The sequence below is a fragment of the Scophthalmus maximus genome, chromosome 7, assembly GCF_022379125.1.
Source record: "Scophthalmus maximus strain ysfricsl-2021 chromosome 7, ASM2237912v1, whole genome shotgun sequence".
In the NCBI taxonomy this organism is placed as follows: Eukaryota; Metazoa; Chordata; class Actinopteri; order Pleuronectiformes; family Scophthalmidae; genus Scophthalmus; species Scophthalmus maximus.
Window position 1 is genome coordinate 1,652,209 of NC_061521.1, and position 20,636 is coordinate 1,672,844.

Below are 20,636 nucleotides of genomic sequence, written 5' to 3' on the forward strand. Positions count from 1 at the left end.
CCCTTGTGCCGTCACGTCTTTTATATCCTCTCGCGTCTGGTCGTCAGTCACTGAGCTTCAACACTTCGCCCTGTGAAATGGGAGTCATTTGATTTTTTCGTTCTTTACCTCTGTGCTTCACTCCCCCCGCAACATCTCTCAGTCTCCTGTCTTCTTCTGTCCCTCTTATTTCCCCCAGTCCGACTCATTATATTCCTCTCTCCTTTCCTTCTGTTTCCTACATCTCTCCATCTGAGACGAGGAGGGACCAGGTTACTTTTTGTCTTTTCTCACCATGTCTGATGGATCAGTCTTATTAGCAGCTGCGTGGGCGTGAAAGAGGGCCTGTCCAAACCGCTACGGTATTGTGTCAGTGCAACATGCACGCTTCAGCCATTTGTGTGTGCGGTTATGAAAATAATACAGGTTTATGATTGAAGGAATCTGCCTTTTATGTACCAATATGCACTTAGTGGTGTATGGACTTAGTAGTAATATACTGGCTTTTTCTGTCTTATTGTTTTGTATTATGTAGTATCACACTGTTCTTATGTAAGGCACGGCTAGAAAAGCATCAGTCAAAGTATTAACTTCATAATCACTGTTCAGAAAGTCATCGTGGGCATTTGCATTATGGCTTTGGAAGATCAGTTTAGTTCACATGTGGATTTTCACCAAAGTCGCTTCCAGGAAGAAGTGCCAGGAGTAAGTCAAGATTGTGAACCAAACGCCTTAACACTTGCAAGGCAATTCATTAATTCATCTAAATCAATAATGGGACGCACTAATTTGCTGGAAATTGAGTATTTGGCTCAACATTTAATTGAACCCTGCTATTTATTTGTAGTAAATATAGGTTCAAAGTAAGATATTTAAAGAAAATGTTGAACAAACTTAAAATAATAAATAAAAATCAATGCTTTAGCTGAACCTTTTAGCCGGTGTCATCTTCCTCAGTATCGATGGTATACCTGAGATACTTCTGCCAAAAAGAAAGGAAATGTGACTCCAGCTCCGTAGTTAACACCAAGACACAAGAGTGATCTCGATATTCTCATCACTGAAACCTATATCCCCAAATGTCAGACTATTTCTTTATACATTTCATTTTACAGCTGTTTTTATCATATAAGTCAGTTTTTATTTATTTTAACAGACAGATTTGTAGAATCTGTGAGTAGACCTTGGATTCTAAGTACATACCTACCTAATGGAAGGGGATTAGGCAAGTTTTCTTTTTTTTATCACAAAACTACAGCACCAATAATCATGTGTTCCTATTTGGGTTTTAGTGAAAAGGTTTGAATTGGCTTTTACCATCACATGAATTACTGTTTCCCTTTCTGATACACCATAAGCCTCCTTCCTTATTCCACAGTAGTGGATGATAATGTCCAATGTCTGGTTGCGAATACTCCTCTCATCCAATTACAATACACTGTTCAAAACGAAGACTACGCATGCATCCGTTAACGTATGTTGGATTATAATGTATATATCTGTGGGCCCTTATTATCCAGTTACCATCGCACCACTGCCGACGCTACGGGAGGAACCCTTGCAGCTGTTGCCTCCCGCGCCATCCAAAACATCCACAGCGCTGCTATTTAAAGCTCCAGCGGGGCCGTGTGAAGCGCTCAAGGTTTCCACCGTGGCTGTTTTGTAAACCTTCTCGTTCGTTCAAGGATGGGGGATTCTGAGCTGGTCGTTTTCAGCGAAAACCCCCGCTTCACATTCGCGCGCTCAAACACACATTCACACCTCTTACTGCCGGGCCGCCGACGCGGCACTAACCTTTAGATTACTGCCACATGCCGGCACACGAGTTGGGGAGTTCACTGGAGCTCATGTTCTGGTATATATCTGTCACCTCCAACCCCAAACTCAGCCTCCACCCGCCACCAGCCCCCTGTCTGATGTTAATGTCAACTCTGATGGAGGCATCAGCTCACTGGCCATCAAAGCAGTGAGTTGAAACTTCATCCGAGAGCATTATTAGCAGCAGGGTGTGTGCGTGCGTGTGTGTATTTGTGTGCACGGAGGCTGGCGTCAGCGGGGCCAGCTCGCCAGGGGTTATCGCGCATTAAAGTGGCTAAAGTGTCAGGACTTTACAGCTTCTTGGAGAATGTTATCAACTCTTATTTTGGCAGCAGGAGAGATTGAATAACTTGCCTGCGGTCTGAATATCTGCCTGCATCTGTGTGTGATGATGTTCTAATTTAATCTATTCTCATATTACTACTTCAACTTCCTGAACTGATTTACCTTGCAAATAGCCAGAAGGAGTCTTTTCTGGTACAACTGTTCAAGATAGATAGATATAAACTGTAATCCTTGGTATCACTTGGCATGTTTTTTCCCTTTGGCTTGACTCTTCCTCCACGTTGCATCCCTCTGGCCCTCTGTGTGCTCTCCAGTGCCCCGTGCCTGTTTCCCCTCTAGCTGTCCACATGCTCTTGTGTCTCTGACCCTTCCCCTGCTCATTGATATCGGATCTTCCGATACGCCAGCAATGTGACGAGTGCTCGCATCGCGTGGCGCTTTGCAAAGGGGCGCAGCATAGCAACGCTTTGGTTGACTTGTTGCCATAGCAGCAGTGTGGCGTTCAAACACAGGGATACAGTTGTAGATGGAATGTGCAGTTTGGAAGACAGTGTCTCGTATACTCACTTTTGGTCTTTTAGAACATTTAAAAGTTCATCTGATATCCTAAGTTTTGTAATATCACAGAACCTGATACAACTATTTGTAATTTTAGGTGACATGCTTTCTTTCTGAGAGTGAGATGATGCAGTGCAGGAGTCACGAGGTGTTTAGCCCATAGCACAGCATGAAGACTGTACGCCGAGGGAAACTACCGTGCTCTGTCCAAGTTGCCAGATTGTGTGGTGAGAACAGTTTTTGGCCATAGGTCTTTGTACCAGTACAATGGTCTCACTGTGACAGTGGCCCTGGTTCAGGATTGGTATTTACCTCTGTCCTGAGAGATCCAGTCACAAGTGGGCAGCTCTTAGTTCATTTGCTCACGCCAGGCATTACATTGCGTCTCCTGAGACCACTTGTCGCAGTATGTGGTCTGACCTCAGATGCGTCCTCAACGTGTGTGTTCACACCCGGGGTGGATTCAGAAAGCTTCTGAACCGCTTCTCCTTCATCTGAAAGGAAGACGTCATGAGGTCAAGGAAAGGTGTAAAGGAGGATTCTTAGGACCTTACAGTGGTGCTAAAAGAATCAGACTCCACTTACATTATACTACATATTGATGCGACTGCAGATGTTATTGACGTGCGTCTGCCGTGGTGACACTACAAATTTCCGAAGATGGACTACACAAAGTGCAGCGGCTAGACCCAGAGTGTATTACCACCGTATGGCATAAGATGGAAATGCTGATGACTTATGTCCCTTATGGGTCATATTCATACTCTTCTTCTTCTTCTTGGGATTTAACCGTTTACGTGAACATATTGCTGCTGCAGTAAACTGTGGGACGTGTACGTCCTCTTTACTTTGGCACAGTAAGGCCCAGTGTACCCTATGCTGAAGTAGATAGGAAAGGAAGCATTGAAGCACCTTTCCTAAGCATTTGAAGATTTCAAACAGCTCTTATCATGGCTGCCAGTGAAATACCTCCAGGTCATTTCACTTGGTCATGAACCTTCCTAAGCAAAATCGACAATTCCACCGCAGCCACAGTGAGAGTCTGACTGTATTTAAATGTCAGCCTTGCCTGTGTGGGCAGTTGATTATTGCCATATTTTGTTGCTGCCGCACACACACGTGTGTTTTACATGTAGCTGTGGCTGTGGGAGTTTTTCAGTGTCTTCAGTGACTTCACTTGTTTGCTGGTGAGAGGCATCATTAAAATACAGTAAAGGTCTTTGCGGTAAGACTTGAGACCGACCATGACTTTCCCTGTGTGATTAAATCTTCTTCGTGTTCACCGCCTCTTTGTTTTCCTCCCACAGACATGACAAGAGGAGGCAAACTGCTTCCCCCCCGATGAGCCGACAATAACTGACCTCCAGCTCGTGCTGTGCTGTCACTCTGGTGGCAAGGCCGATGTTGCTTGTTTGACATTAATACGCAGTATTACGTGGATCTGGGTTCTCGCCCTGCCTTACTCTCGCCGGACTTCTGAGTGCCCGTCTTAAGTGTTGGTTCTCTTCATTTTTCTTCCCCACACAGTAATTTATTCACACCGGAGATTGAGATGAACAAGGTTTTTCCAGCAAAAGAGCAGAGGGAAAATTGCATTTTTGCCCTCGCTGAAACATTTCGCAGGAGCAGAACATTGTGTTCACACGGTTTGTCTTTGAGCCGTCATTAGGGATATCTAGTCCAGAGTGTCTCTGTATTTTAATGATGGGCTGTGAGTTTTAGGCTTTGCACAATAACTACCCTATCTTGGGACAATATTTTTCATTCTGTCATGGGACTGGGATGGACTGGAGTGTGTTTGTGAGAGTGAGACGGCAAAAGGGGCGAACATCCACTCCCATGTCACCCTTTATTTTGCATTATGAACCGCGGGTGTCGGGTGCCACAGACCATATTGTACCGTTTTCACAGGCCGACTAGTTACAATACTCCCTGTGAGTGAACTGAACTCGTTGTGTAAAAGGCGTGAGGCCTGTGACTGTGGCTCTGTAGGTGCAACAGGAATGTACAGCTCCTTCTAAAGAGAGGAGGGGGTGTCAGTTGTCTGCTTGCTGCCCAGAGGGAGAACACTTCCCTGAATGGCACTGAAACCTGCATCACTGCAGATTGTCGTGTGGGAGAATCCAAGGTCAAAAGACTGAATGTTTCATTGAATCACTGATCATCATCCATTCATGATTATTTCTAATTGTTGTATTGCTTCGTTGACGCCTAATATCTGATTGGCCAGTGGCGTCTTGTTCTCCAATAACATAATACTGTTGCATAAGAATCATCATCATGTTGGTAGTTTATAAATAAATGAAGACGTTAAATATACTGTTGGTAGAAAAGGGTGTAAATCAATTTTTGGATTGTGAGTGAATTTAAAATTGTGGGCCAACTGGTAAAACCCCCTCAGCTACTACAATCAACGTGCCCTTGAGCAGAGCATTGAAATCAAGCTGCTCCAGTTAAAGCGGCTTTGTATTTAACAACTGGAAAAAAAACTCCCACAGTGAGATTTTAAAAGCTTAATGTTGTCGCATTGAATGAAATCTTACCATGCAGTTATCAAAACTGGACTTTGGATTGTATTTTCTGCTCATAAAACAAAGAACTTATCGTTGATTCTTCTTGTTGAGCTTCATGGTTCTACAAGGCCAATATTAATATCTAGGAGTGAACAAAAAAATCACAACTTTAATGGCAGCCAACATAGATTATGACGTTACATATTTTTTTTACATCAGCTGATTTTAACAAATATACAAAATGAAGGAATCAACAAACAAACACAAATAATACTTATTTAAAGTAGTCTTTCAGAATAAAGAAAAGCAAAAAGTAAGTAGTGTATTATTATACAGGATGACACACAGCAGGTAAGCCAAATACGTTCCACTCCTCCAACATTTCTTTTATATCGGCATCGACTGTTCAAATGAAGCTGACAGATCTTTAAGACAAGGACGTCTGGTGCGTTTTTAAGGAAAAGATAAATGCCAACAAATCAGACAACAAAGGCATATAAAATGTCCGATAGAGAGATTCATGATTAAAGAGTTGATGTCATACTGATGGAGCCGAAGCACAACTTGTTCAGTGGAGTGTCATCCCTCTTCAATCAGCCTGTCTCTCCGTCGTTTCTCTTTTGTTCTCTTGGTTTCCTCTCAGTTGATATCAGGTTCACTTCGAATCAGCGAGGCTTGTTGACTTTGTGAGAATCCCCAAGTTGCCTTATCTGGTTTAAAAACCCAAAAAGTAGAGTGAAACATCGTAAAAAAAAAGAAGAATTGTAAGAATTGTAGCAGGAAGCCCGGTTAACCCAGAGGGATAGAAGATCATTTGATGTTGATTGACTCGTCACCGTGGCAGGTTATGGCACAGTGGGTTGTTTTGATCGCTCTCTGTATTCCCCCGTCTTCGCCCTCCGGCTTATTGCTCTCTCTATTTCTCTCTCAAGGCCAATTTAAAAGTTGACGGCATTGAATCAGTGCTGTAGATATAGCAGAGCTGTATACCATGGCTTAACCTGACATGCACCTGCACCGAAATGTCTACGTCGCAGCAACCACTCTGGTTTGCTTGGAAACGGGTCAGTGTTGCAGTTATTTCAGTCGAAGGAACTCTTGTTCAATGTTCAGTTGCAGCAACTCCTAGACTGTACTTGAAAATGGACGTAGACTCCGAGTCTGTAAAGTGAAGCCAATGCGGAAGTGCCTGAAACCTGTATTATGGGGAATGACCAGCAGAGGGCGCCTCTACTGGTTGCTAAAAGAAGTCTATGAGAAAATGACTCTTCTCAATTGATTTATAACGTCAGTAAACATTTTCCTGAGAAGTTTATGGTTCAAACTATAATTTCAAGTCTCCTTCAATACAGCATGAGGTTCATTTTCTGTAAATTATGTATAATTTAGATTGCAACAACACTTTATTTAACTTTTATCAAACTTTTGACAAGAGTCTTATAACTTTTTCATTTGTGCGCTGGGTTAATGGGTTGTCTGTGAAAGACAAAAACTGTCTTCAGAACACTTTCCATTGAATTTCTAGTCATGGCGTCAGGCTGGCGCTATTCTGTGCCTGTACGGAAAACCAATCGCTATGCAAATTCCTTTATTCCTTCAGCCGTCAGGCTACTAAACGCAACCCGCTGATCTGTGCACTTGTCACTGGCTTGTTTATGATGTGGATGCCGATGTTGATGTTGTTGTTGTTGTCTTAGATGGATGGGAGAGACTGTAAAAATGGAACTGGCCTCTTTGGGATTAATAAGGTATTCTGAATCTGAATAACCGCGAGGCCCACTTGTGTAGGCTACAGTTGAGGCTCTGCGTGGATCTTATACAGAAGTATACAGCAGGCTTCAGACCCTTTGTCTTTCTTCCTCTCTTCTACTTCCCTGTTTGCTTCAAAGAGGTAAACACCATTATCACCAATGACCTTGTCCTCTTGGGGCATTAGGAATAATGATGTGGTTTATGTTCTTTTGAACTTCCAGGTACTTTTTCCCCCGAACTTTTAAATATGAATTAATTTAGTGAACTCGGCATTGCACTCCTGGCCTTTGAGCGTAAGCCACTTCCCTCAAGTCTGAGTTTCAGGAGCAGGTTCTTTCCTCCAGTGAAGAAAGCAAAGTAGAATCTGTGTCCTGTGTGGCAGACAGAGGAAGTGAGCCTGGTATACAAAGTGATGGTGTATAGCTTCTCTGGTTTTTAAACATGTAGTTAAAAGTCAAGGACCTGTCATTTGCCTTCCAGCCCTTTGCAAATGGTGACTTTTCAATAGGTGAATAAAATGACAAAAGTCATTCTCTAGTCTATTCAAGTCGCACTAAAGCCTGCGTTTGGATACAAAATTCTAGATAAAATGAACAAAAAATTGTAATTACTGGCCTTTGGATTTTTATTGCACAAGCAGCTAACATCAAATAAACAAACTGTTCTATTCAAAATCTTTTCATTGAATAATTCATTTTGACTTTCACCGAAATTAATCTGATTCACATCTTGTAGTTCCTGACCTTTTTAAAAATTTGCCTGAAATTCTGTTGACGCAGAGAGTTAAACAACCCCCCCCCCCCCCGAAAACACATTGGAGGGATTAACATCTGCTGTAGATAGAAGTTAGTAATGTACTGAAACTGGAGGATGTGTTGGTGTGTTATTGTGCAGCCTCGAATATGGAGGGAGGAGATGAAAGTGCATTCAGTCTCTTGATTTGTTGAAGAAAATGAGAAACACATAAGGAGGAGGGCAGCAACAGACAACACTCCTCTCCACAAGATTCAAAAAAATGAGACGAAGACAGAGTAACAAATATGAAAGGAGACCAAATATTTGAATTATTCTAAAAAAAGAATAAAAATGATAGCATAAAATGATAGCATTTTTTTTCACAAGCTTAGAGTTTTAAACAGGGATGTGTGCTTCAGAGATATACTTCTGGGTGATTAGGTTGTATCGTTGGATGAAAGAATACATTACACTGCCACTGTGTTTTTCCTTCTGGAACTAATCAGGCAGATTTACACATGTGCCGCGCCTGGTGTCTCCGCGCTGACGATAAAACATCCAGCGTTGAGCGTCTCATCCGTCTCACCACACTGAGACAGCAGCAATAACAGGGCTGTCACCATGCAAAGATACAGAGAGAGAGTGTGGGTGTGTGTGTGTAGGTGTCATTCACAATAAATTAACTGGTATCAGTGCAGGATAATATTTATTTGCCCTAGTCTTTATTTATATCCTCATTAGTGTCCACACTGTCTATATTTCTATTGAGAAAAAATACAAATCTAAATGTTTATCAATTCACGGTATAATGAGATGCTCACTTCACATGCCACGTATTATATATTATAAGTTAATACATAAAGTGCCAGGTCTTAAATGTCCATACCCATCACTGAGGAGAGCTGCAGACTGGCTTTCAGGAGGTTTGAGGAACGACGGTGTGATTCACATGTGAGGGAATAATTAGGGATGGGACGATACCGATCCTGCAACCTTGAATATCGGCCGATACCGATCCAATACTAATCTGATACAATCTTTTCCCCCGGCTCGTGAAATAAAATATGAATAGTTCATTGTTCAGGATGCACTTTGCTTAACGTAGCAATCTAAAACCTCTTACTCAACTGTAAGACAGATAATCAACTCCCCTAAAGGAAGACATACAAGCATAGCCAGCAACTGGACAGAGTTATTTCTCACAGAACCTTTGGCAGAATTTGTTGTGGTCAGCAACAAGCAAAAGACAAATTGAACTGTGAAATCTTAATTAAATTATAATAAATTAACATAAAAATATGATGCCGGGATGTCGTTCGAGGCTTAGTAGATATGTAAATAGGCATTTTACTTCTTATTTCTCCTGATATCTGATCCAGTCGTTTAACAGCTGTGAATTATAAGTCCGAACATGTCTGTGTCATATCTGACAGAGACGGACAGACACATCATCAGCACTGTGCTGCAGAACAAACAGTCACTCCTCTTTGGAAAAGTGCAGCGTGGCCGATGTGTTGAGGTGCTGGAACAGAAGGCTGACAAACACACAGACCCGCCTGGTCTTTGTCCCGCGTGTGGTTGATTGTGTTTGACCAGCGCATGATGGACACCCGCTGGCAGGCCAGAGCCGGTCAGAACTCTCATTTCATGGAGATTTCTCCATTTCCCCAGATGAGTGAAATGGAAGCTCATTTGATCCATTTACTGTGAACTTTTAAAACATCGTCACCCACTCGAGCCTCTGGGAGCTGGACTGTCACATTACTGACAACGTGGTTGTCTATCAGTAATGGGCAATTCGGAAAGGTCTGAACATGGGGATTTAAATGACCTTCGGAGTAAACCTGGTAAAAGTCCACCTGTGTCCGCTGTTGAAGCTGTTGAACTGTGCTTGCTAATGCACTTGAAGGCTTTCATGCTGCACCTGTATCCTTGGAAACTGGTAAAAAAAACAACAACAACACACACATAACGGGTCAAAACATATTCCCTGTCTAAAAGAAAAAATAAGGCCGTGATCTCCAGCGAGTGTTTGTTTTCCTCGTCCTCGTCAGTTGAAAAGTGGTGAAGCCAAAGTGTTGTGCACAGTAGAAAAGACGTGCAGGCCAGAAGATTTGTTAATATTTTATTGTGGCAGGCTCTGTTTGAGGTGAACTCTGCTGGATATCGCTTTGAGCTGTGCAAATGAGTCTTTGTATGTGTGGGGAGCAGTCAAAGATGAGCAGAGTCTGAGACTGAAAAACAAAACCACGAACAGAAGGATATAAAGGCTGAACTCAGACCTGAGTCGAGTGCCACATTCATGATTTGAAACCAGGTTGTGCAGTGTCTTTATTTTTGTCGTAGTTTTTCCATGATTCATTGAACCCTTGTGCAGTATGTTTTCAGGAAAGACTGGGTCTGGATCCCTGAATAGTTAGTTTGGTGATGTTTATTCACAATCCTCTTCTTCTACAGATGTTCTGACCTCGTACCGCTCAATTACTACCTCGCCACCAAGCACATGCTGCTGTCCACATAACTTACATTCTGCACATTCCGGCTTCCGTCTAACAACTTTTGCAAATCCAATTATGGCACTTGACGTGTTATTATTTGCAGAAAATGAAGTCTGCAGGGTTCTTCTCCATGGGCTGGAAAAAATTCATGGAATCCTTCAGTCTGAAGACAAGTTTGCTAAAAAGAGATATCGGAGAGTTGGGAGGTTTTAACGCAGTGATGACAATGTGTGAATTGTTTGTCTCAAAAAGATTTGTTTGAATTGTTGGATTCATATTAATGACATTCCAAAATCTGCCCTGTGTTGTCATCATTTCACCCTCTAATTTTGAATGTACAGAAGAAATAGACTGTGTAATGATGGCTGCTACACGCCATTGAGGCTGTTCAGAACCAGTCACTTATTTAATGTCATCATTTGGGGCAGTTGGGTCAAAACTCTTCTGCATCTGAGGGGAGATGCTTACCCTGCCCGCTTGTTGTGACTTTATCTACACGATTCATATATACTATATACTACATATATTTCTCCCACCACAGTGTCATGATAATATGATTTTTTTTGACACTATATAAAAGATCTTTAACTTAGTGTTTTTTACTTCATCGTAGAGCTGTGTGCAGCTCCCTCTCTCACACACACACACACATTGGCACCGGGGGAAATCATGCCTGCATCAGGTTCAAAAATTAAAAAAAAGATTTTACCGTCCTCGGTAGATTGGCAGGATTTGGCATAAACTCTGTAGAAACCGCTTCCGTTGTGTGCATCCCCGGGCCGACCCAGAATTAACATAACACCGGCAGCAGTGAAACCAAAGGCAGAAACTAGAGTCACCCTCACGCCCAGCCACCCTGCCCTTAGGAAGGAAAAGTGTCTGTCAGATCAATAAATTACGGACCCATGGAAAGTCTGCATAAACACTCCAGGGAATGTAAATGTAATGCAATGTGTGTGTATGTGTGTTTATGTTGTTGTCCAGGCCGCTGGGGGCTCGCATGATGTCCAAACCCGCGGGTGAGCAGCTCTCCAGCACCACAGTCAGCGAGGCCTCCACCGCCATCACCTCCTCCACTGTGGACAGCACCTCTGCCTCCAAGGTTGGCCTGTGTGTGTGTGTGTTTGTGAATATGTTTGTGCATGTATGTATGGCTCTTTGTCATTTTGCTCTGAGGACAACTATATTCAGTATGATCCACATGTCGGGAAACATCTAGGGTTTTCTACCCTTCTGTATGATGTATGTGTATATGTCTACGTTTTGATCATTAACCATTAAAGCCCCAGTATGTAATTTTTGTACTTTTCTGGCGGCATCTGGTGGTAAAGTTGCAAACTGCAACCAACTGAGCACCCGACAGGGGACACCTTCTGGTGGCGCACCGCTGATTCCATTTCCGGTTTCCGGCAGTGCTGAAAGTTCTACACGAATGCAACGTATTGTGGACCGTTTTGTGTAACAACCTTATTCAACGCGACATAGCAAACATGGCGACTCACCGGGAGGTCGGGTCCACCTCATGGTGGAGGGACTTGGGAGCATGGCAGGTAGATGTGATGTAACCACGATGGGCCGCCTCCTCTCTGTCAGGCAGGAAGAGGGAGAGAGGGGCTTTAGTGTTTTAGATGTTTCATTAAGTGAAGTATTTAAGTTCCTTGTCCTCCTGATATCTTGCACTGACATGCTAATGCAGCATTAAAAATAATTCAACTTACACTAAAATCTGATTAGTACTTGTTTTGTTTATCATTTACAACATACAGCTAATTATAAATTGATTCATCTCTCAGTGTATTATTGGATACCATACACAAGCTATAAACCTCCCGTAAATAGAGTTGTTTTCAGTTAAACAGTTGCTTCTTCTCTGGTGTTGTCGGTCTATATTTGCTATTATTCTTTTGGCTTTTCACACTGAATTCTAAAATGAGTCTCATGTACAATTTGCTTGATATCATTGAAGCCAGGGTGTAAACCACACACATCCCAACATGAAGTGATAGTGGCAGCAGCAATACAACCAGACCCCGATTTAATTTGGTGCTCATACTTTTATTTCCACTCTTCACCTTGTTTCTTCTTGTCATTCAAGCGGTTTGTGGCCCAGGTTTGTCGCCGCCAGAATTATGAAATTCACATAAGCAATCCAGAAGTCAAATTTGACATGCAGCAATGCAGATGTCATGTTGGTTATGCCATTTGCGATCGGGGTTCGTGAAACAGACTCTCTTCCAGCTTTGTTTATGCTTTATCCCTGGCACGCTCTTCCCCCCTGACACTTTTCTTTCTTTCAGTCTATATCCTACACTCCCTTTCACTCACCCGCACACATGCGCACACAACGGCACCACAGTGGCGTGAAATCTCATCCTGCCCTATCAACAGGTGCCGCGGGACTAAGATTGAACATGTGTCATCGGGTGCGGTGCAGAGATGACAGGGCATCGATCACAATGGCCCGTCGCCGTTTCCACGCCCCTGTGTTTTCCTGGCCGGCAGCCCTCGCAGGTGCTCTGGCTCATCACCCCTGCCATTAAAGTGCGGCAGCCTCATTCTGACAAACAAAACTCTCAAGAAACGAATCCTGTCTCAGGACAGGAAAGCTGAGTCATTCTTGTCCCCCCCCACCCTGCATTGCACGCCGCCATCAAGAAATGAATCCCCATGCTGAACAAGTCACATCCATCCCGCATCCGACACGAACATCAGAGGCAGCGCCGAGACAGAAATCAGCCCATTTCTCCCTCGAGTTATGTGTCACAATTCTCCTTTGAGCACTTGTGTTTTCGGTCTCTGTCTCTGTCTGCAAATTTACTGATGTTGTGTTCATAACCAGTCTGCACAACGTCTTTGGGATCCATCAAAGTGTCTTTTAGGAGTTCGTTTTGGGTCCCCCGTTTGCTGTTATGAATTCATGTGCCTTCATGCGCCTCATCATTTCCCAGCCTCAATATTTGCAAATGCTGGTTTTATTGGCTCCACAACAGCGAATGCTACTTTAAATTTAAACGAACACATTCCACCACGACAAATGATCAGATGAAACGATTGATTTCTCACTCTCTGTTCTGAGTGAGTGAGAAAGTAAAACAGGAATGATTAATACTTACCTTTACTTCTGCCGTTAAGACTCCTACCTCCTTATGCTGTGATGTGCTTCAATTTGGCCAACACACATTGTTAATGTCGGTGATCCTGTGGCTATGATTTTTTGTTTTTGTTTCTGCTATTCTGGTTTTTGATTTTGTTCAGTTTGTTGAGCATGCAACCTTTAGATTCAGACGTATAAACACAGTGACGCGTAGGAGACGTTGGGCTTAGCAGCTCACATTTGAAAGTCCATTCCTTTAGGATATGAATTTTTCTCATCCCTTTGTGTTCATACCCTTCCCTTGCAAGTCTTTATTTTTAAGCCACACTAGCAGCAAGGTTCAAGAGTCCATCACTTTTGTCCAGATTTAAATATCTCAACAATAATCTGGTGAATTGCCATGAAATTACAATGTAATGACGAGGGTTGGTGAATAAATCATGACTTCGGTTCAGCTCTGTGTGGACTGAAGAGACTGTAACCTTCCTCAAATCAATACATGTTTACATCATTTCCCCCCCCACACCATTTGTCATTTAATTATTTCGTCTTGCGGTGCTCTCCTCTGCATGGCATGTGATGATAGTGTTCAAAAACCCAATGCTATCCAATTTACATTCATATAAACGAGAGATAAAACAGTGAATGTTCTCCTTTTAGAAGCTTGAACCAAATAATGTTTGGCATTTTTCCTTCGTAAATGATATTACCAATCATCAAAATCATGTATGAATATCCAAAATGTATAAATGACTCGTCGGCTAATCATTGTGGCGCTCAAAGTATCCCAGATTGCCTGAGCAGCCATGTTCAACTACACTCGGGCGCCGCTCATCAGGTCCACTTGGAAAGATAGGGATTAGGTGTCTATAGTGTACGTACAAATAGATTTAAAAAGGCTGGAGAAAGCACTGCTCTCGTTTACTTACCTCGCCCTCCCAGATTGAGTCTTGTCTGGGGATTTGAACCGGCAACCCCACGGTCTCAGGCGGGCTCTGTGGGCGTTTAGGTTGTCTGATCGTAGCTGCTCTGCACCCCGAGTGTCCCACCTACAAGACAAAGTGCTACTCTCCAACAGGGACCACAGACTGTTCCACAAAATTAACCTGGGGCTAAAAATAGACCACTGCATCTCACGCGCACACACACACACACACACACACACACACACACACACACACACACACACACACACACACACACACACACACACAGACGTACCGCATATTTACAGCTGAGGGACTTCAGTGTGACAGTATGGGAGCTGCTCTGTGTCTTTGCATCCTGCTCGGCCCACCAGCTTCCCTCTAATTAATGAGTGGGTTTGCTGTTCTCCAGCTGTGATTGCCTCCCAGCGCTGCTGCCAAAACATATACACGCTCGTGCAGCCGTCACAGCCAATCTTTTATCGTAATAACAGTGTGAGGGTGGCGGCGGGGTTGGTGTGTATATGTGTGTGTTTGTGTGTGTGTGCGTGGTTCCAGGGGGGAGTTGTCTTTCTTCAGACGTTTCAGAAAAGAGGATTGTGTAATGTGATTTCATAAATATGTGCACATATTCATGAAATAAGTACGTTCGCTGGCTCGTACAGCAGCGTGCATTTCTTTGATGTGTTTGGTAAAAGAAGACTCATTGTCAGTGCCTCAGATGTTGTGGATTCATACAGTTGACATCATTAGAGCTAAACGGGCTAGAACAGCAGGAAATGCAACCAAATAGTTTAACTCTACTAACAGACCTCAGCTGGACAGGTTAAAGGTGACACATTATGCAAAAATCACCTTTTCAGGGCTTGTGCACATAAATGTGTGTATCTGTGGAGCCTGCTGGCCCACAAACTGTGAAAAAAGACCACCCTGTGGGTTTTTTATGAGTTGGTTAAACCCTACAGCCTGGCTCGCAACAACCGGTTCAGATTTCTCTTCCACTCTGATGTCACAGTTGAACTCTTTTGGGGTAACCCCGCCTGCAGTCCGAGAATCTCAACTTTTCTGGTGAAGGCGCGTGACATTTCCTACACATTTTGAAATCGGTTGACCAACCACAACAGACTGGGCCAGGTGGCCAATCAGAGCAGACTGGGGTTTATTATCGGGAGGAGGAGCTAAAAGAAATCCAGGCGTTTTGTACAGAGGGTGAAAATAGGAGCTGCAGGAATGGGCAGTATGAGAACACTGATACCTTCTCTGAACAGTAGAGCGTGTGAACCTGAATATGAGCATAATATGTCACCTTTATGGCGAGCTGCTCAGGTGGCTATTAACCCTATCATTTCACCCAATGTTGTAATGACTTGCTTATTGACTTGACTGACTGTTTCCAGTCCTCTTCTACTGTTTTCTGACATTTCATGTAATGAATTGCTTGATGAATCCAGCAAAAACATAGTTGTGTATCGATAACAAAAATAGTTGCCAAAGGGATTATCCTAGAGGATGGGGCAGGGATCGAGTTATCATTAGTAAGGGGAGACTAATGACAGTTGCAGTCAAGTTAGTGATTCAAGAGATTATTACAAAATAAAATATCACATTTTCAGATCCATTTTCCATTGTGTCATTGGTGTCAGGTGAAACTGTTAAATTCTACAACCTTCAGCAGAGGTTAAGGCTCTTTGATAAGACGGCATATATCAAACCTGCTATCATTTCGTATGATGATGCCCTATCTCTTATTTAGTTGTGCCACAAATCACACTTTTCACTGAAATGTTTTTGTCATTGGGACAGTGCGTTCTTCCTCGCCAAACAGACGCAGGCAAAAAAATGTGCATCAGGACAGCACACACAAACAAGGAGAGTGAATGTGACACAGAACACGGTGACTCTCCAACCAGCCAAGATAAAACAAAGGGTTCGGTGATTTAAAGTCTGATTGGACCAGAAAACCGTGCCCCAGACAGATCCCCCCCAAAAGACTCAAAACACCACTTACCTCTGTAACAACCTGCTCCTGAATACAGTCAGACTGTACAAAGAGGGTCTTTGGATGAGCGGCATCTTGCTAATGGCACACCATACGGCAAAAAAATCAGGAGGGTGGAAGGAGATAACGGGCGCTGTTACAGCGCAACATCTGTCCCAGTTTACACAGTGGAGAAAATGGGAGGTGCAACAAGTCACGAGTAAGGTCCCAGCTGAGATGTAGTTTGAATCTGTCTTCATGCTCATATGTTTCCAACTTTCAGAACTTTTCGTTGATTTATAACTTCACAACTGGTACATGAGGTCAAATCCACTGGCTGTGTGATGTTTGCACATTTTTCTCTTGTCTAGACAGTTTTCTCTGGGGCTCAGACGTTTTCAGACATGCTGTCAAGTCGTCCGTGTGCGTCACACCTGTTGTCACAGTGAAACAAAAAGTAAAGTCTCCTGTCACCGTACCTTCATGTCTCTCCTGGTCTTGTGCTTCACTCTTCTTCCTTTATGAATAGTGAGTTACTCTTTGCCACTTACTGTAGACATTAACTGAATGAGATGTTGCAGTTTCTCAGCAAAGGCTACACAGTCTCTCTATATGGCAGCACCTCAATTATTTCATAAAGTAAAATCTTGTTTTTCGCATGAAGACTTAATTACATGGTGCATTTTAATACGTACATTTTGTACTTAATACCTGCACAAATAATACACAATGCAACAAAGTGGGAGAATCAGTGTATCCACTGGGGCAACACTTCACCCAGTGTGAGCTGGATCTCCTGTGATCGGGGAGAAGCAGGGATTGATAATGGATGTGTATGAATTTATTAAAGGAATTTGTTTCCTGACATTGGATACAATGCTTTATCACTGAACTGGTCACACTTATTGAAACCTGAGCTGAAATATGTCATCTGCCCTTGTTAGTGGTGATTCTCAAGGGCAACTTAAAATGAGTGAGGATACAGAGATCCTTTGATTTTTCCAGCTTTTTATTGCAGGAAAAGTTGACTTTAATTTAATAATGCTGAGCTTTTACCTTACTCGCTTAGATAGATTCATACTACCAGAGTCTGTTAACTTGACAGTGAAGTATTGGGAGTTATTGCCTCACTCTCTTTGGTGGTGGGGAACTTTTCAGCAGGTGTCTTTCTGGCCGTTTGAACCGGTGGTCTACAGGTCACCAGGCCGCTTTTCTGACCTCGGTTAGATGGTCCATAGAGGCTTTAACAATGGCTGACAATAGGCATAGCAACCATGTCACTGAGTTCCTCTGAAAAATTTGCTGTGCTCCTATAATGACTGTAATTATGTAAAAACTAGTGCAGATTTTTTTTGTCAACAGGTTGTCATTGGTGCCATCAGATAAACAATTGCCCATTGAGATATAACAAGTAGCCGCGCATCTTTGTGAACATTTTTTGCTGTGATCTTGTCATCTACAACATTATGCGCCACTCACAGCCGCTGCCGTGGCCTTTGATCGTGTCTCCTCTGTACTCGTCTGTGCGGTGCAGGGCTCCCGGTCCAGTGCTAAGGTGCACAGCTTTGGGAAGAGAGAGCAGGCCATTAAGAGGAATCCCAATGTCCCTGTGGTGGTTCGAGGATGGCTTTACAAACAGGTGAGCACACGCACACACACACACACGCACTCCCCATCTTCCATTCAGGAGCTAATTTCTAATTACTGGAGAAAGGTTATAGGTTGTAATGGAATTCAGCCATTCAGCGGGGCGTCCACCTGGTGAGGTGTGTTGGCTGGTTAAGGCCTTGCCTGTATTGACTCTGGCTATGTCTCTAAAATAAAATGTTTGCTCAAAGATGATATACATCTGTATCAACATAACATATATAATGCAGAGACCCTGTGTCTACTCTAGGACACTTTCTTCTTTCTATAACTTATGTCAAACACTTTTGTTGAAATGCTGTCTTACATGGAATATTTTTTTAGTTTATTAGCAAATATATCCAGATACCTTCCTTCATGTAGCAATGAAAAAACTCTAGACGTACATTCCTCCGGCCTGGCAGCACCTGGACAGGGTCAGTTCCGGCTTTTGTCTGTATAACATTTCTTTAATGGCCTAGTTTCATTGTTAGTATTTTTTCTTTTTTCTTTTATATATAGCACCTGCTGTTGACCAAAAACAGACTATTACTGGAGACTCTGTGTTTATTTGAAGTTATACTCGAAATATCTGTAGTTGGCAACCTCCCACCGGAAAAGAACTTTGCCTCCACATAATGAGTGATGTTCCTGTTATATTTTAATGACCACACTGAGGCGTACACACAAACACACACACACACACACACACACACACACACACACACACACACACACACACACACACACACACACACACACACACACACACAATGTAGTAATGCAATTTTTTGTACACATAACCTCTTGCTTGTACAAAAATGATCACAGAAAAGTATTCACATAGACGCACTCTAGCAGGACCCAAGGACCGGTTTTGGAGTTCTGTGTTTGAGGGTATTTGGTCCTCTCTGTACCCCCCCTGCTCTTCAGACGTCACCGTTATGAGCCAGGCAACATAAAAGACAAAACAAGCAGTAAAGCTGCCGTGTCAGGCCCAGCGAGCCAGAGAACGAGGACAAATAATCACTCCCTTCCCTGTTCACCCTCTTTATCCCTGTCCCTGCAGACCTCACTTTTTTTTCATTACCTCCGTTTCCTCACTGTAGCCGCTGTCCCTGGCCACCCCCTCTCTATCTCTTTATGTTTCAAACTCATCTTCCTCATTACTGCCTCTCTCTTCCTATGGATTTCTGTACCTGTCTTTGCTCGTTATCTCTCCAATCTGTGCCACTTTCCATCTCATTACGCATTCGCTCATTACTTACACTCGTTACCCCTCGGTCTCTCTGCAGGACAGCTCTGGGATGCGTCTCTGGAAGAGGAAGTGGTTCGTCTTGGCAGATTTCTGTCTGTTCTACTACAAAGGTGAGTCACTCACTACTTCCTCCAGCTCCTGCTTGTGTGTGACTGTTGTTGTGTCTGGAGGATGCAAATATATATGGTCAGTCAGGACCACTATAGTCCAAATAATGAATTAACACATAGGAGCTTTCAACACAGTGAAAGCAGGTTAGTGTCTGCAAGCAGCTTAAATGGAGCGCGCAGTATGAACTTTGCCAATTGAATGCGTAGAAGAGGATCAGCCGAGCAGTCAATGGGCTGGCGAAGAGATCTCTTCTGTCAGCTGATGTGCTGGATCGTGGCTGAGCTTTACTTCACGGCCTGCCTGAACTGACGCCCACGCTAAATTGAAAACACGGTAACTTTTTGAATGTGAAAAGTTTTTTGATAAAGTTCAGTAGTTTGGACTGGACTCTGATGATGCTGGATGTGAAGGGAACTGCAGCTGGCAAAGGAGCCAGGGGTTCAATCTGGGTGGGCGCTACTGTGATAGACAGATAGGATGGACGCGCACACACTAACCCACACAGACACACACACTAACCCACTCAGACACACACACTAACCCACTCAGACACACACACTAACCCACTCAGACACACACACTAACCCACTCAGACACACACACTAACCCACTCAGACACACACACTAACCCACTCAGACACACACACTAACCCACACAGACACACACACTAACCCACTCAGACACACACACTAACCCACTCAGACACACACACTAACCCACACAGACACACACACTAACCCACTCAGACACACACACTAACCCACTCAGACACAAGGGGGGTGTTCCTGGATGTTTTGGTAGAAGCAGCTAGATGAATTCAAAAGTTATTTATTGTATTTTAGACTGTTTTTTTAAACAAGACGTGGAAAATAAGGAGCAAATAATGAAAATGAGGGAGACCATTCGAGCGGTTAGTTGAAGGGGGGGGTTGCCTTCTTGTTTGCTTTTCAAATGTGAAGATCTTCATTCATTCACCTCCAGGTTTGACACTGATGATTAGATAAAACTAGAGTTTGTAGAATTTTGCTCATAATGTCAGTATTTTCTAAATTCCTGGAGATGGTGTCTTTTTACACCTCGCGTCATGGATGAAATCCTACCACTCTTGTGCTGATTGGATTGGATTGGATTGGTGTGTGTGTGTGTGTGTGTGTGTGTGTGTGTGTGTGTGTGTGTGTGTGTGTGTGTGTGTGTGTGTGTGTGTGTGTGTGTGTGTGTGTGTGTGTGTGTGGGGAACTTTACACACACACACAGCAGATAGAAGGACCTCACCGTCTCGCCCCACCATTTAGGGAATGTCTCCTCTAAAGGTCCTTGAATTATTTTTAACCCAATTGCCCCGTCTGTCCACAGTGCCACCTTATCACCTCTCGGCCAAACACCCACACGCACACCGGTGCCGCGCACACATATTCTCATGCTCACACTACATTTTACGACGTGGTAGTCGACGCGGCACAGAGCAACACAGACGCGCACGTGCACATTCTAGAGAGTTGCCGCA

General features: G+C 43.4%; 1 protein-coding gene across 11 annotated transcripts in view; it reads left to right on the forward strand.

Moving 5' to 3' along the window:
* Positions 1-20,636, forward strand: part of LOC118315966 (pleckstrin homology domain-containing family A member 7) — a 119,418-nt gene that overhangs the window by 69,002 nt on the left and 29,780 nt on the right. For all 11 annotated transcript variants that reach the window (XM_047333034.1, XM_047333036.1, XM_047333035.1 and 8 more), the window contains 3 exons: positions 11,123-11,240; positions 17,671-17,775; positions 19,058-19,130. In XM_047333034.1, coding sequence (XP_047188990.1) covers positions 11,123-11,240; positions 17,671-17,775; positions 19,058-19,130 — 296 coding nt within the window. The remainder of the gene's footprint in view (positions 1-11,122; positions 11,241-17,670; positions 17,776-19,057; positions 19,131-20,636) is intronic.